Source organism: Bubalus kerabau, chromosome 23 (genome assembly GCF_029407905.1).
Source record: "Bubalus kerabau isolate K-KA32 ecotype Philippines breed swamp buffalo chromosome 23, PCC_UOA_SB_1v2, whole genome shotgun sequence".
NCBI lineage: Eukaryota > Metazoa > Chordata > Mammalia > Artiodactyla > Bovidae > Bubalus > Bubalus kerabau.
The window spans coordinates 33,584,621-33,601,860 of NC_073646.1; the positions used below are offsets into that span (position 1 = coordinate 33,584,621).

The window sequence follows — 17,240 nt, forward strand, 5'->3', positions numbered from 1 at the left end:
GTGCGATGAATGAGCCCTCCCCCAGAGGTGTGATGTTACCACCTGCCCAGCTGCCTGGGCAACAGATCTGTCTTGGGTTCTGATCAGAGCTGGATGGGATTTTTACCTGCCCTTGAAAAGCTTTTCCCAGACAGATTTGATGGTTCTGGGATCGTCTCTCCATGCCTTGTCGCCAGGCCCTTTGAGATCCACGTTGCTATGGATCTGGCAGGGTTCTACGGGGCCTGTGCCCTTCTTGCCCAAGCTGGAGCTACAGGAAACCTAGTCCCCCTTGAACGTGTCCTTCACTGGACTTGTACAGAGGAATGAGGCAGCCCAGGGTTCACCACCCCCTGGCGCCGGACTGGGACTGGAACTCGGACCTCTTGACTCCAGGACCTTGGTCCTCTTCCCGCTCTCCCAGGCGGCTCTCTCTAACCCTGTTATTTCATCCTGTTCCTTAGCACCATGAGGGCATCTAGAGGGCAAATGCTTCCCCTCCTCCTCGGATTTCCTAACAGCACTCAGCAGCAGCCTGGGTAATTGCTGGGTCTTGTTCCTCTCTCCGGCTCCTTAGACAAAGCACAGAGACGCCACAAACTCCGAGGCCCGGCGTCTGGGGAATGGGTTTAGCCACAGCACGTTAGAGAGCGTGGAGCTGGGACTGGAGACTTGACTGGAGGCTTACCCCAGCGGCGGGGCAAGTCAAAGCAGTGCCACACAGGACAGGCAGGGGTTGCTCTGATCGGGGCTTCTCTGGCTCTGGGGGTAGGTATATGGCCATGGTTCACTCCTGCTCATCAGGCTTTGAGTGTCGACACTCTGTCCAGGCCATGTCAGGTACAAGGTGTATGTGCAGAGAACCCATCCTCCTTCCCTTTGAGAGCTTATATGGTCCACTGGGGGAAACAAGTGTTACCTGGACTAGATTGTGGAAAGCATTCGGGACCATCAAGTGCAGCTGTGCAGGTTGTGCACTGCCCAACTCTTACAGGCATCCTTCACAGACTCTGAGATGAACTGTCCCCTAAAGGTGTGATGCACCACCAAGCCTAGCGTCCACGGTGGCTTTAACATCCGGGGAGGACCCCTCCTATGGTGGGAAGTGAGACAGAGGAGGTGGCCGCTGCCAGTTAGAAAAGATTTCACCCCAAACAAGATGCTTAAACTGAGTCTTGAAGGATGAGCAGCACGTGTCCAGCCAAAGAACAGGGAAGGGGATGCCGGGCTGTGGAAAGAATATTTGTCAGCCTTTGGATGTGTGAGATGAGACAGGCAAGAGTTCTGGAGAGGCTGCTAGGCACGCATTCATGTGGAGGAGAGTGATGGAGAGAGGCAAAATCAGAGCAACTGGCGGGGTGGGGTGGAGATGGGGTGAGCTCCGAGACGTGTAGGACGTGGTGGGGGGGGGGGCGGAATATGAGAATAGGTCCTCCTGAGTTTGATGACCAGAGGAGTAGCTGCAGGTCCCTCTGGCCAACTCGCCCTCCCAGAGGCCTGCCCATGCCAAGGTGCACCTTCCAAGATGGATGTCTACCAGCTGGCCCTCAGCCGCGGGTCACATCAACAGCATAGTCATACCTCCATTTATACAGAGGCCGATGTTGCCTTCTGCCGGTGTTTACGCCCTCAGGGTCATTTATACGGTCTATTTCTGGAGCATCCCTCACCGCCAAGAGGGCACCAAGAGCAAGCACCACATCTGTTTGCCTTCCCGGGGCTCTCGGATGGCTGAGTTGCCCCCACCCAGCCAGGGTGTACGTGCTTGTGGCATTCTGGTGATAGCTGGGGAGAGGGGCTTCCTGAGGCTCTTAGCACACAGGGGTCCCCAGGAAGGAACTAGGCCAGACCAGCGATTGCCACTCACCAAGGTGATAATGTGCTGCTGTCCCCCAGCAATTACAGATTTCACTTGTCCAGACAGTAGTTGCAAATTGGATGTGGGACAGGCAGGGGCAAGAGATGTAATTTGAAAACCAAAGACCTGGAGGGAAATTGAACAGTGTGTGCTGCTGGTTGAGCCGAATGTCAAGGAAGGGGAAGGGTGCCACCTCATTTATGACTCTGGCACCAGCGCTTTTCTTAACTCTGGGTTCATGGCGGCATAATCGAGATATACAGTAAAAGTTACCCTTTCTAGGGCGTAGTTCTTTCCGTTTTGAAAAACATACACAATCTCGTCGCCACCACAACGATCAAGAAACCAAACACCGGACTTCCCTGGTGGTCCAGTGGTTAAGAATCCACCAGGGGTCATGAGTTCAATCCCTGGTCCAGAAAGATTTCACACGCCTCAGAGCAACTCAGTCCACAGGCCACAGCTACTGAAGCCTGTGTGCCTAGACCCCATGCTCCACAGCAAGAGAAGCCCGTGCACCGCAGCTAGAGAGTAGCCCCTGCTTGCTACAACTAGAGAGAGCCTGTGCCCAGCAAAGAAGACCCAGCACAGCCATAAATAAATAAATTTTTTAAAAAGAAACCAAACACCTCCTTCACCCCAAAAAGTTCCTGGTGACTTTTAGACATCAACCCCAACCCAGCCCCAGGCAACCAGGGATCTATCTGTTCTCCATCCTTACAGTTTTGCCTCTTCCAGAATGTCACACACAAGTCAGAGAAGCAGAAACATTGTATGACATCCCTTATATGTGGAATCTAAAGGACATTATACAAAACAGGAGGAGACTCACAGAAAACACATTTATGGTTGCTGGGAGTGGGGGGAGCAGTGGGGATAGTTAGGGACTTTGGGAAGGTACACACTGGTGTATTTAAAATGGATAACCACTAGGTCCTACTGTAGAGCCCAGGGAACTCTGCTCAGTGTTATGTGGCAGCCTGGGTGGGAGGGGAGTTTAGGGGAGAATGGATGCATGTATACGTATGGCTGAGCCCCTCTGCTGTCCACCTGAGACTATCGAAACGTTAATCGGCTATACTCCAATACAAGATTAAAAGTTTCATTTAAAAAGAAAGGTAAATCAGAATCTCACATAAATGGAATCATGGAGTACGTTAACTTGAGTGTGGCTTTTCCTTGGCCCTTTGCTCTTGAGCTTCATCCACTTTATTGCAGGAATCACTCATTCACGCCTCTTCGTTGCTGACTCGTGTTCGCTGGCATGGATGTGCCACAGTTCACCCACTTCTCCAGCTGCAAGGAGGATGTTTGGAATGCTTGCAGTTCAGGGTGGTTACAGATAAAGGCTGTAAACATTTTGCATACAGGTGTTTGTATGGCCATGTTTTCGTTTCTCTTGAGTCCATACCCAGGAGTAGGATTGCCTGTGGTCATGTATGTTTCACTCTGTAAGAAACTGACAAGCCGTTTTCTCTAACAGCTGTACCATTTTGCATTCTTACCAGTTCCGGTGGATCTCATACCTTGTGAAAAATTTAAAGAAAAAAGGGGAGGGAGGTGCGAGGGGGCATTCAGGATGGGGGGGACACATGTGTCCCCGTGGCTGATTCATGTCAAAGTATGGCAAAAGCCACCGCAGTATCGTAATTATCCTCCAGTTAAATTAATTTTTTTTAAAGGGTAAAAGGGTGCTGCGGGGGTTCTGGTGACAAGGCCTCAGTGTTGGAGGGCGGCTGTCAGGAGAGGGGAAACCAGGAAGAGAGAGGTTTGTGTAACCTTCCGGCCACCCGCATCCCATGACACTTCAGGATTCCTTTCCCATTTTAATCTTCGTAGAAGTGCCATTCGGACCCTTGCCAGGTTACTCGTTGGGCCTCTTTGTGTCATAACTTCCCATGATGGATGGGTTTTACACGTTGGGCGTGGAGCCCGAGCTGAGCCTCACTCTTGAGATCACTGACACCGGAAAAATAAATGACCGTGGGCAGTTTCCCACACACCACTGCCTGAGCGTGCCGGCTCTCCCTGTCGCTACGCCTGGGGTGTTCTGGGGGCCACTAGCTGGATGGGGAGCAGGGCGACAGGCAGTGCGAGGAGGTAACCCTCCCCCTCACCCGGTGACAGCCTCAAAGCCCAGCCCAAGGGCAGCCTGGACACGGAGCCCAGCCGGTCTGCCAGGTGCCCAGAGCGCACTCAGGGCTGAGACCAGCGGGGACGAGATACAGAAGGACAGGGTGATTGCCAGACCCTCCCTGGCCTTGGGAAATTGATGGTCCCACTTGAGGTAGAGGATGAGTAACTTACAGCCCAGGCTAAGCAGTGTTACCAGAGGCGGTTCAGGGATCCATGCCCCAAAATGGCACACACGGCCACACCCCTCTCTCGTACAAGGAAGAAGGGTGCCCTAAAGGCGGGGCTCTCGGTGGGGTAATGCGAATTAGCCCCTGAAATACGGGGGGCTCTTGACTTGGTGAGGAGAGGGGCTGGGACCATGGGCAGGGCGCACAGCACAGCGACAGAGGCCTAGAGGTCAGAATGTAGGCGTTTGGGTAGGCTGGAAAACACGGTTCATCTGCATGGCTCCTGCCAGAGCTGCCCTGGGGCCTAGAGGCGACCCTGGAGGCTGGCCAGCTCGGGGGTCCCCAGCTGGGTGTGGCGGAGGAAACGATCGTCATCTCGAGGCCTCTCTGAGACCCCCTGAGTCAGAGCTGGGGCACTGGCGGGAGAAAGAATCAGTACCCCCACACCCAGCTCCAGCAGCCTGGGTCAGAGCGCCGGGTACACGGGGTCACGGGTGGGCGGCTGCCGCAGGGTCTGCTGGGACTTAACAATATCCTGTGTCTGTGTGTCTGTCCACCCAGGTGCAAGTTCTTCAGTCTGACTGAGACCCCGGAGGATTACACCATCATTGTCGATGAGGAGGGCTTTCTTGGTATGTGCTTCTCTCCCCGGGGGCTTGGCTGGCCGTGGTCTGTGGTCAGTGCTGGCTGCTCCCCCGCCTGTTTCTGCCTCCACCTGCTGGTGGGTTGCAAAGTCGGTAGAGCTTCCCTCTCTCCCCACGTGTTCTGATCCCTCGAGAAAGGACCCACAGCTGACAGGGGGCAGTGCTTACCCCACCTGGAACTAAGGCCACCAGGGAGGCAGGGGGCTTGTTCTCTGGGGGCTCCTCCCACAAGGGAGGTGCTTTCAAACATCCTCAGTCCTTGTTCCCATGGGAACAAGCCAAGGTCACCATCCGTCTGTGATTTTCCATTATCTTTCTTCCTTGGTGACTCGGACGGTAAAGGATCCACCTGCAGTGCAGGAGACCTGGATTTGATCCCTGGGCCGGGAAGATCTCTTGGAGAAGGGAATGGCTACCCACTCCAGTATTCTTGCCTGGACATTTCCACGGACAGAGGAGCCTGGCAGGCTACAGCCCATGGGAGTGGCAAAGAGTCGGAGATGACTGAGCGAATAACACTTTTCTTCCATCTTTTATACAATGCCTCAGGGTATCACCAAAGTTCCTACCCTATCTTTCTTCCATCTTTTAAATTGAGATATAATTTGCATACCATAGAGTTCATCCTTTTTTTTTTTGGCCTCACTGTGCAGCATATGGAATTTTAGTTCCCCAACTAGGGATAGAACCCGTGCCACCTGCATTGGGAACATGAGTCTTAACCACTGGACCACCAGGGAAGTCCCATGGAGAACCTGCTTTTTAAACAGATTGTGGTCTTCTGGCATAGATAAACTATGGGTTCGTCTGCTGGGCTCCAGCATGGACTTTTAGGTGGTTCCTAGGTCTTTGTTTTAAATTCTTTTGAGTTGAACGCTCAGACCCACGACTGTCCCTTTGTCCCACAAGTGACTCCTTTACAGTGAAATCCCATGTTAAACTCTTGGTATTGACACATTTTCCAGCTCCTGTCCCCAGACCGGTACCACTGCCAGCACCTGTGTTGAAACAGAAAGACTCTGGCGCTTGGTGAGCCCTCAAACACCAGGCCCTTAGCTAAGCATTCGATGGGGTTTATCTCACATAATCCTCCAAGCGTCTTCTGGAGCCCATCCTAATTTCAGCAGCTCACATTTGAAAGCTTCAGAAATTGAGACGTGGTAATTTTGTCCAGAGTCATGCAGCCAGGATGAAACCCTGCCCACCTGAGCCCAGGTCTCTTGACCCTGATGCTGGCGGGGTGGGAAAGGCCTGACCTGACTGTGTGGAGGACGTGGCCGCATAGCACAGGGACCCGCAAGCCCTGCTGCCAGCGGGGGGCTCCCAACGACAGAGCTGCCCACCTGGTGTCTGGGAGGTGACAGGCGTCCTCAGCAATCCACCAGGGACTGTCCTCAGCTCTAAGAGGCTATTTTTAGGGCCTTGGGTGATGGGTAGTGACAGAAATAATAATGCCTTGCAGTCTTGAGATGGTCCACCTTTCCTCTAGGGAAGGGCAGGCCTGAGGCTGGGGCAGCCAAAGCTCCACCTGCCAGGTGAAGGCCCCACAGGGCCAGTGGGACCACGCTGTCAGAACTGGGGCCCTGGAACCCCAGCTGCCTGAACCCCCCTGCTTGACAGTCCTGAAGCTCAGCCCTGCGAGAGGGGTTTTCTCAACACCCTGCTGCAGGCTGGTGGCAAGGCGAGACTGGAAGGCATGCCACGAGGCCAGAATGAGGTCCCCCCGCTTTTACACCGTGATCTCTTACCCATCAGCCTCCCTCTCTGGGCCTCAGTTTCATAGTCTGTGAAATGGGAGAGGGGCTGACTTCTGAGCCGGGTCTCTAAGCAAATGGACAGCATTCTGCCCTAAGAATCCAGAGGCAGACCATGTAAGGGGATGGCACTGCCTCCCCTGGGGCCCTTTGCCCCATCCTGGGAAGTCGAGTATAGGAGCTCATGAAATGATGTCAGAGGTGACCCTGCGCCCCGGGTCTGGTGGTGAGACGGAGCCTGACCACAGAGACTGAGCTAGGGGGATGGGGCGGGGAACAGCAAAGGTAGAGGAGTGAGAAGAGGGGCCTGGGCCGAGTAGAGAGAGGTGAGGACAGCCGCCCTCTCCCTCCCCAGCCCTTCACTTGGAGCCTCCGTGTGCCCCCCGCACTGAGAATGGCAGAAAACAAAGGCCACCGAGGCCGCTACCCTGGGGGAGCTGACGGGCTAACGGGGCCAATTGTTGACTCCAACCAGCTGCTCACCCCATACGACTGTGGAGACTTAAATGAACCAAAATTAAATAAAATGCTCGATTGTATTTTTTCTGTCGCACTAACCACGTCTCACGTGCCCCGTAGCCATGTGAGGTGAGTGGCCTTGGACAGCATAGGTGTAGACTGTCTCCCTGAACCCAGAACACCCTCTGGGGCAGCGCTGGTTCCCAGGTCACGAGGACTTCAGCTGTTGCTCCAGAGGACGTGGGAGCCGCCGGGTGGCTCTGAGTCACGAGGAGCTTGGAATAGGCAGACAGAGGGAAGGTTCGTGACAGCCAGCGTGGTCGTGATGCGTGAGCTGACCCTTACAGGAAGGACCCCTTCAGAGTTTTCCCAAGAAGGCTTTTGGGATTCAGTCCTCGTAAAAAGAGACTTTTTAAAACTTTTCCTGTTAAATCTGTTTATTAATTAATTTGTTTATCAGTATGTTTATAAAATGGCTTTAGCTGACAGGACCATCGGGGCACCCCAGCCTTCAGTGGCTCTTAGGGGTTTGCTCAAGATGGCATGGTTAGGGGGATTCCCTGGTGGCCTGGTGGTTAGGATTCGGTGTTTTCACTGCAGAGACCCAGGTTCAGGCCCTCGTCGGGGGACCATGCTACTTGTCACGTGGCAAGGCCAAAAATACCAAAAGAAAAAAATAGATGGCGTGGAGTCTCACAATGCTGTCGCTGGGAAGTCCCCTGTGGCCAGTTCCAGGCCCCGTAGGATTTCAGGATTGAGTTGGGACTCTTGGTTCTGGCGGGGCCGTGATTCCTCTGGCGGTCCTGGAGCTGAGAAGTCTCTTCCAACACCCCGGGTAACAGGTGAAAGCCCAAAATCAGAACCTTTTTTTTTAAAGCCTTTCATCCCACTCCACCTCCCAAGCCCCTTCCCTTCTCTGGGAGGCAGCCTGCCTCTCCAGCCAGCCTAGCAAAGGACTGGCCCTTCTCAGGCAGCAGGGCCAATGGGCTCCCTAGGCTGTGGTTGCCATGACGACCGGAGCTGGGCAGGTAGGAGCCTGGGTGAGGCTGCCGGAGCCGTCCTGCAGAGCCTCCCTCAAGCGTCATCATGATCCTGAGAGCCCCCTTAACTCCCCAGGCTCCAGGCCCCTCTTCTTAGCCCCTGCGCCAATTGGGGACCTGGCCCTTCTTCCCATGCAGTGCCCGCACAGAGCATGAGAGTCTGTGTATAAGGCAGACCTGGGTTTGAACTCTGGCTCTGTTATTCCTTAAGTGATCTTGGTTAAATCACCAGTCCCTCAGAGCTCTGGTTTGTCACATGAATGGGGTGAAATAACAGTCTTGGTCCAGGGTCAGTTTGAACAGACAGCTGCGATGCACAGAGAGTTCCATGGCTGCCTATCCATGCAGCTGCACACACGTATGCCATGTCCCATGCGTAGCCTCCCCGGGTGCTCTCTCTGCAGAACGGGTGGGGTAGGTTGGTCTTCACAAGCTAGTCAAGGAGACTCCGGGATCACTGGCCCCCTGACCCTACCCCACCGTGTCCCTGGTGGGGCCCCCCCGCAGGATCCCCAGGCTCTCAGGAGGGACCTGGGTGATGGGTCTAATGGAAGCAGGGAGAGAAATCTTGCGCCCTCGATCCTGTCTTCTCCTGGGCTCCCTCCCCTCCACCCCCAGCACCCCCCCGGAGGTTCCTGGGAACCCAGTTTGAAAACCATAGGACCCATTCCACCTGGATAAGGTGATAGCAGGACCTGGCACCTGGAAGGGTCGTGAGAACCAGAAACAACAGAATCGCTGCCAAGTACTCATCACTTCACAGCTGGGGACTGAGGCCCCGCGCAGATAAACCCCAGGGCCCCCACCCTACTGAACTGCCCAGCACGTCCAGACTCCTCTGAAGGTCTTCCCTGCTCAGTCCTCCCAGGAGGGACAGAGGAGGCCAGTCTCTCATCCTTCTCTGACAGATGAGGGCGCTGGGGTCCAGAAGGCGGGCTGGCCAGGGTCGCACAGCTGGGGCCCATCAGTCACAGGCCGGGCCTCCGTGTCCCCCTCCAGAACTGCCCTCTTCGGAACACCTGAGTGTGGCCGATGCCACCTGGCTGGCCCTCAATGTGGTGTCTGGCGGCGGCAGCTTCTCCAGCTCCCAGCCCATCGGCGTGACCAAGATCGCCAAGTCGGTCATCGCCCCACTGGCCGATCAGAACATCTCCGTGTTCATGCTTTCCACCTATCAGACGGACTTCATCCTGGTAAGCTATGGCACAGGCAGCCCCACCAACGTGAACCGCAAAGTCTGTGCCCCCACCCCCATTTCATGGTCTGCTCAGAGAGAGGTCAAGGGGACCTTGGGGTCAGCAGTCCAGTGTCAGTCAGCATGGCCTGGGCTAGGCTCTGGCTCCATCCACTACCTGCCCTTTGAGTGGACCCTGTTTGGTTTGAACTAGATGCCAGATGTGTCTGTGGGACACCCTCACAGCTAGATTTCTGGCTCCCCAATCCCACAGCACTTCCTCCAGGGGAGCAGGCGTTTCTGGTCAGAGTTGTTGAGTTGCTAAATCATGTGTGACACTTTGCAACCCCAGGCTTCCTTGTCCTTCATTATCTCCCGGAGTTTACTCAAACTCATGTCGACTGAGTCGATGATGCCATCCAACCATCTCATCCTCTGCTGCCCCCTTACTCCTCCTGCCCTCAATCTTGCCCAGCATCAGGGTCTTTTCCAGTGAGTCGGCTCTTCACATGAGGTGGCCAAAGTATTGCAGCTTCAGCTTCAGCATCAGGCCTTCCCATGAACGTTCACGGTTAATTTCCTTTAGGGTGGACTGGTTTGATCTCGCTGTCCAGTCACACAGCTGACAGTAATTCCTGGCCACCGTGTTATTTGTGCTCTTCTCCTGTGGGGGCGTGGCCACCCTGGAGGGTGTGGCCAGCGGGGGCAGGTTCGGTACCGCATTCTAAAAGGAGTGGGGTGTGGACCCACACGTCCCGGCCCTCGGTGGAGCATCTTCTCCCCTCTGGTCCTCCCTCTGTCCCTGGAGAGTCACGTGCCCCTGGTCCCAGGTCCCTGGTCCCACATGCCCCTGTCTCAGCCAGGACAGTGGGAGGCCGGGAGGGGGACACTGGTTCTGGGCACAGAATTTCAGAGTAAAGGGGCCAGTGCCCCCAGCCCCACTCCATCCGGGGATCATGGTACACTCACTTCATTGACTCTTCGTCCCCAGGTGCGTGAGCGGGACCTGCCCTTTGTCACCCATACCTTGTCATCAGAGTTCACCATCCTGCGGGTCGTCAATGGCGAGACGGTGGCGGCTGAGAACCTCGGCATCACCAACGGCTTTGTGAAGCCCAAGATGGGTGAGTTGAGGGAGGGGAGAGTTGTGCAGAGAAACTTCAGGAAATGACCAGGTCCTGCCCCAGGGCACTCCCATTCTCAGAGCCTCGGCTGAGGGCCAGGCATCACATGAATCAACAGTCCTGAGACCCAGGGTCTCCAAACGGCGATGAATGTGGACACAGCCAGAAATGGCCAGGGGCCACGGCTGACCCAGCCCAGGGTGTCAGTGTGGACCTCCCAGAGGCAGTGACTATCAGGCTGAAAAACTTACAGCACAAGTAGGAGCTCATAAGATAGGTGGTGAAGTTTGGGCAGGGCTGTCCAGGCAGATGCATGGCACGTGCAAAGGCCCAAGGGTCTGGCGGGGTGAGCCCAGAGAATTAGAGCTGCAAGGGCTGCTGGGAGCTGCAGAAGTGACTGGGGCCGGGTCTCAGAGCCTGCCATCGGGCCTCCCCAGAGCAGCTGCTGGCTGACCGCCCCCAGGCCCCTTGCCGCCTCCTCTCCTCCTGCCCTCAGCACCCCCTGTATTTGTGCTCCCACAGTCCAGAGGCCCGTCATCCACCCACTGTCCAGCCCGAGCAACAGGTTCTGTGTCACCAGCCTGGACCCCGACACGCTGCCCAGCGTTGCCACACTCCTCATGGACGTCATGTTTTACTCCAACGGGTAGGGCCCCCTCGGGGGTGAGGGGCTGCAGGGTGGCCAAGGAGACTCGAATCTGCCTACAAGCCCCAGTCTGAGGGGAGGCACAGGCCTGCCCTGGGAGCTAGCCTGAGAAGAGAGACATGACTCTACCCCAAATCCCATTTCTTAAAGGGGAGAATTGATTCATTGCAAACCCCAAAACTTGTTGAAACCCCAGGCCCACATGTAGATGTTATGAACACTCCAGGGTCCCCTGAGCTCCTGGACAAGCCCAGTCATTTAAAAAGCCAGGAACTCAGGTTTGTTTCATTTGGTGGATGACAACTTTGCATTTTTCCTCAGGGCAGATTTTAAGTTTTGGCCAACACCAAGTGGGGTGGATCAGGGGCCAGCAAGCTGGCAGTGACCACAGACTGTCCCCTGAGATGTTAGCAGAGAAACCCTGCCGGGAAGGGACAAGTATAGCCCATGCAGAGGGCCAGCTGGGTCTTCAACGCTGTGAAGTGCGGTGCTCACCCCCGTGAATGCCGTGGAGTCACCTACATCTCAGGTGTGGAGACCCATGAGGGGGCAGTGGCTCAGGGTCCCCCAGCAAGGCGGGGTCAGAGCCAGGATTTGGTCGGTGCCTCCCCGGACACCCCGCAGCTAACAGGCAGGGCAGGTGGGCCAGGTGAGGGTCAGGGTGCAGTGGGTCCCTCGCTCCACCCCTCACCAACTCCCCCGGCCCCCAGAGTGAAGGACCCCCTGGCGTCCGGCGATGACTGCGACCACATCCGCTTCTTCTCCTTCTCCCTCATCGAGGGCTACATCTCCCTGGTGATGGACGTGCAGACCCAGCAGAGGTGAGCCAGGCCCCAGGTGGAGGCTGACAGTGGGCCCATCACCCACTTGGTCCTAATAAGTCCCCACCCCAGCCCTTCATTGCAGGTGAGCGGCCCCAGCTTACAGATGACAGGCCACTCAGAGACGAAGGCCCCGAGTCACCCAGCACTATCCAGTGCTCTTCGTTCCCCCCACCCCATCCTCCAATCTGGAGCTGAGGAGGGGTACCCTGACCAGCCTGAGCAAAGGGGGCAGTTGTTCCCAAAGCCCAATCCCAGCTTTGCCTACCTGCCCCCCCACCCACCCACCCCTGGAGGAGGGAATGTGCAGAGCGTGTGGACTGAGGGCTTGGAGGGTCCTTGGGGCCCCTGAGTTCCAGTCCAACATCAATGCCTCAGCGATAGGGAGCATTCCAGGGAGAGCTGGCGGGGGGAGCACTCTCAGCATCTGGGGGTTGACATCTCTCGCTCCCTTTTAAGGTTTCCTAGTAATTTGTTGTTCACGAGCGCATCTGGGGAGCTCTGGAAGATGGTGCGGATTGGAGGACAGCCCCTGGGATTTGGTGAGCCCCTGGGGTTCGACACTGCTTTATGTGCAGTAGTGGGTATCTGTTCATCCCATACTCCTTCTAGTTTATCCCCCACTGACCCCCTTTCCGCTTTGGTAACTGTGTTTGTTTGCTGTGTCTGTGAGCCTCTTTCTGTTTTGTGAGTGAGTTCAGTGTTTTGCGGGGCGGGGCCTGGGCTAGGTCTTTGTTGCTGTGTATGGGCTTTCTCTAGCTACATCTAGCGGGGTTACTGTCTACTTGCGGTGCTCGGGCTTCCCACGGTGGCGGTTTCTCTCATTGCAGAGCGTGGGCTGTGGGCACTGGGGCTTCAGTTACAGCTCGTGGGCTCAGTAGTTGTGGCGCACAGGCTTACTTGCCCGTTGGTATGTGGCATCTTCCCAGAGCAGGGATCAAACCCGTGTCCCCTGCATTGGCAGGTGGATTCTTAACCGCTGGACCACAGGGAAGTCTGTGCATTAGTTCATTTGTATCATATTTCACATTTAACATATAAGCGATATCATATGATACTTGTCTCTCCTGATTTTCTTCTTAGTATGATAATCTCTAGATCCACCCATGTTGCTGCTGCAAATGGCATTATTTCATGTTTTTGGTAAGACTGAGCAGTATTCCGTCGCATATTCCGATGTATTCCGTAGTATCCCAGTGTACCACATCTTCTTCATCCACTCATATGTCAATGGACATTTTGGTTGTTTCTATGTCCTGGCTGCTATGAACATGGGGATGTGTGTTTCTTTTCAAATTAGAGTTTTGTCCACATATATGTCCCAGAGTGGGATTGCTGGATCACATGATAATTCTACTTTTAGTTTTCTGCGGAACCTCCATATCTGTTTTCCACAGTGACTGCACCAACTTACATTCTCACCATCAATTATAGGAAGGTTCCCTTTTTCCCCACCTTCCCTGGCATTTGTTATTTGTAGACTTTTAAATGATGGCCATTCTGACTGGGGTGAGAAGTGGTACCTCATCGTCACATTATATACATTTCTCTAATAATTAGCCATGCGTATCAGCTTCTCCTTTTATTCCCAGATTTGGTTTAGAGTTTACCAAAGCACACCAGTATAATAACATTACAGAAAAAAGAAAGGATGAAGGGAGAATTCAGGTGGGCTAGTGAGTGAAACTCGAATCATCTTAGCATCTGTAGACGCTGTGTGCTGCTTTGCGTGGCCTCATGGGCAGGCACCAGGGGTCCTGGCATTTGGCATATAAGAGGCAGCAATGGGACCTACCTTCCTGGAATGTGGGGGGTTTTAACGCTAGGCTAATAGCTATAAATAGCCGTGCAGGGCTTCCCTAGTGGCTCAGTAGTATAGAATCCACCTGCCAGTGTAGGAGACACAGGTTCGATCCCTGATCCGGAAGGATCCCACATGCCGCGGAGCAACTAAGCCCATGCCCTGCATCTATGGAGCCTGCTCTCTAGAGCGTGGGGGTGTCAACTGCTGAAGCCCACGCGCCCTAGAGTCCATGCTCTGCAACAGGAGAAGCCACAGCAATGAGAAGCCCACGCACCACAAGGGGAGGGTAGCCCCCATTTGCTGCACCTAGAGCAGAGCCCATGCGGCCATGAAAACCCAGCACGGCCAAAAATAAATTAATTAAAAATAGCCCTGCGAGAAAAACAACTTTTTGAGAATCGGAAAGATTCTAGATTGGCAGTTGTCATATGCTTTTGACCATGGTTTGCAGGAAATGTGTTTTCCATCACAGCCCAGCACACACACACCCTAACAACTCTACGCTTTCACAAAACTGCACTCACGGCCGTGCTGTCCGAGCTCCTTGCCCTTGCCTTTGCTGTTGTCTTTTGTTGCTGTTGTTAGTTTTATTTACTTATTTTTGGCTGCCCTGGGTCTGTGTTGCTGCCCAAGCACTTTCTCTAGCTGCAGCGAGTAGGGGCTACTCTCTTGTCGCAGTGTACAGGCATCGCGTTGCGGTGGCTTCCCTGGCTGCAGAGCATAGGTTCAAGGCCTTCACTCATTGCAGTACGAGGGCTTCATTGCCCTGCAACATGTGGAGTCTTCTCAGACCAGGGATCAAGCCTGGGTCCCCTTGGCAGGCGGATTCTTAACCTCCGGACCACCAGGGAAGTCCCCTGTTGTCACTTTATAAAGCGCTAGTTGCCAGCCTTCTAAATTCGTGTCCCAAACGGTCACCAGCCACTGTTTGAAAGGCAGCATTCTAGACCCTCATCTCCCTCCCGCCTTATTTTATAGAAATAAAAACGAACGTTTCTGTAGTTTAAGAATCTTAGGACACAACCAGTCTCCACCACGTAGCAGGTCAGTCAGTCATCCGGAGTGCAGGCACGGGGCCTGTACGACCACCTCCAGTCAGGAGCCCCGGGAGACCAGGCAGAAAAGCAGGAGCTCGAGAGACCTGTCGGGGAACGACCGAGGCTGTGCTGGGTGACGCGGCAGGGGGAGGGCTGAGCCTGGTCCCCGCCTCTGTCCCCAGATGAGTGCGGCATTGTGGCCCAGATCTCCGAGCCCTTGGCTGCCGCAGACATCCCCGCCTACTACATCAGCACCTTCAAGTTCGACCACGCACTGGTGAGTGTCGGGCCCCCACCCCAGGGCAGGGGAGGCCCGGTCCGGTGGCTCCCAGATATTTACTTCCCGCCCCTTGCAGGTACCGGAAGAAAACATCAACGGCGTCATCAGCGCCCTGAAAGTCAGCCAAGCAGAGAAGCACTAGAAGGGCCTCTTCTGCTCCTCCCCATCACCCCGCCCAGGCCTGGGCCCAGCCCCACCCTGAAGACTCTTCTTGCAGTATTTCTCAACAGACTGGAAAACCAGCCCCGGGGCCCCCAGAGGCGGAGTCTCTAGGAGACGCCCCCGATGGCTGACCCCGCCAGGCCTGGGACCCAAGCCAAGGCCTCCCCATGCCCTCCTCCTGGCTTCCTGGAGCCCCCAGATCCTCCAGAGAGCACCCCCCCTCCTCCTCCCCCACCCTCATCCCAGAAAATGATGTCCAGGGCTGAGGGAGCTTGTCCGCTGACCCACCTTCTTGTCCAGCCTCACCCACGGCCGAGGGCAAACGCCGAAGGAAGCTGGTGCCTCCTACGGGACACTGGGGTACCAATTGTCACGTCATCTTGGGGGGCTGGCTGAGCAGGGCCGAGTTCATGGAGCTGGGGAAGGCCCTTGTGAGGGCGGGGGCTCTGGACCCTGTGGTCGCTGGTCTCTGGTCCCATCGGCTCTGGGCTGGTCCCTGCAGAGTGGAGGCCAGTGGGCAGCCCTCTAGTCCTGTGCTGGTGAGGCTCTAAGAGAACACGGGTGGGGCCCTGAGCTGGGCGGAGGACCCCGGCCACCCAGAACCTTCCTTGGCTGCCAACCACAGGGCCTGTACCCTGATTCCCAGCAAGACTGCCAAGGGGGCCCTGTCCAGACCCTCCCCACCACAAGCGCTCATTCTGGGGGTTGAGGGGGTGGTTCCCAGGAGACCCACCAGCCTGGGGCAACAGCTCCTGTCCCCTCTGCTTTCCCTGGACTCTCCTGGGGCCGGCAGAGCCTCAGTTTTCCCCAAGTGGGGGCGTCCCCAGCATTCTGAGCTGGGGTTTTCTTAGGTCACCCCCACCTCCCCAGCAATCAACGAGACCAGCAGAGGGCTCCCCCATCATCCTGCCCTCCTCTCTCCCTGCCCCGCTTGTGGGGGAACGTGGAAAGCCCCTGCCCCCAACTCGCCCGCCCGCCCGCCCACCCCTCTGTCCAGGGACTGTGGCGTTCATGAGTACTTGACCTGGGAGGCAGCTTATCTGAGCCTTAATAGAGAAAACCGTTCCTTGTTGTAGTCTCCTATTTAATGTACTTGTTACCCAGGCTGCGGCTGGCAGTAGTTTCAGGGGACAGGGCCTGCTGACGCTGTCGGGACCCAAAGTGTGACATCGCTTGGTGTGACATCCTGTGGCTCCAGGGACAAGCCTGAGAACTGGAGCTGCCACCAGGGGCCTTGGCTTTCCCTTCAGAGCAGGAAGCTAGGAGCAGAGGTCAGTTACGATCCAGGGGTCCCCAGGGGCACCCCACACAGAGCTGCCAAGGCAGAGTGGTTCTAAGCCTCAGAGGAAGGTTTCAACGGGCTGCGGGGAGACCGGACAGCCAGGTGGCAGAGCAGCCCCCGCCCCGGAGAGCAGGGCGAGCCCTGCCTCCTCCAGCTGATGGTGTTGTCCGTATGATAGTCCCTGAGAAGCTGGGAGGAGAAGGGCCATTCTCTTGACCAGGTGAGGCCCCACCCTGCCCCTTCTCCAGGCCACATGGGACCCTCTGAGCCCGGGAAACCCACCCGGTGTTGGAGGTGTGTCTCTGAATCCTTACAGATGTTCAGAGCCCAAGCACTGATTCGGAACCCTTTTTTTTTTGGAATTCATTTTGCACAAAACTCCAAAACAACCAAAACATGTCAGTTGTTTGCTGGTTCCAAAACCGGGGTGACCGCGTGGGCAGGGCAGCCTCTCAAGTCCCGAGCATCCTCTCTGTGCCTAGAAGGCCTTGATTTTTCTGTGGCGTGCCCTCCAGACCCCTTCCTGTCAGCCCCCTCCCCGTGTCGCTCCCCCACCTCTCCTCCCCGCCGAGCAAGTGTGTCGGCCCCGTGACCCCAAGAAACGTGTGATTCCCCCCAGACCCTCTAGGACGTATACTGTACACACATATAAATACCTGTGTTTTATGTTGATATAGATATATACTGTAAATAGCATATATACTTGAGCAATATGTATGTTAATATATACCGTGTGAGCGTGCACACGCGTGTGTGCTGTATGTGTGGGCGTGAGGGCCTCCGCCCCGCTGTGTCTGCCGTGCACACAGGCACGTTTTGAGCCACCGTGTAATTTTAATTCAAGTATATAGGCAATATGATGATCAGAGGAAC

The 17,240-nt window shown here is 55.6% G+C and overlaps 1 protein-coding gene across 2 annotated transcripts in view; it reads left to right on the top strand.

Moving 5' to 3' along the window:
- CASTOR2 (cytosolic arginine sensor for mTORC1 subunit 2) overlaps positions 1-16,756 on the top strand; it is a 50,661-nt gene extending 33,905 nt beyond the window's left edge. Inside the window, exons 1-9 of one of the 2 annotated variants that reach the window (XM_055562496.1) lie at positions 3,891-3,937; positions 4,702-4,772; positions 9,037-9,230; positions 10,203-10,335; positions 10,858-10,981; positions 11,692-11,802; positions 12,262-12,344; positions 14,826-14,920; positions 15,000-16,756. In XM_055562496.1, coding sequence (XP_055418471.1) covers positions 3,906-3,937; positions 4,702-4,772; positions 9,037-9,230; positions 10,203-10,335; positions 10,858-10,981; positions 11,692-11,802; positions 12,262-12,344; positions 14,826-14,920; positions 15,000-15,065 — 909 coding nt within the window. In that variant the 5' untranslated portion in view covers positions 3,891-3,905 and the 3' untranslated portion in view covers positions 15,066-16,756. Of the gene's footprint in view, positions 1-3,890; positions 3,938-4,701; positions 4,773-9,036; positions 9,231-10,202; positions 10,336-10,857; positions 10,982-11,691; positions 11,803-12,261; positions 12,345-14,825; positions 14,921-14,999 lie in introns of those variants that run through there. The other variant, XM_055562495.1, reaches the window with a different exon arrangement.
- The last annotated feature ends 484 nt before the right edge of the window (positions 16,757-17,240 follow it).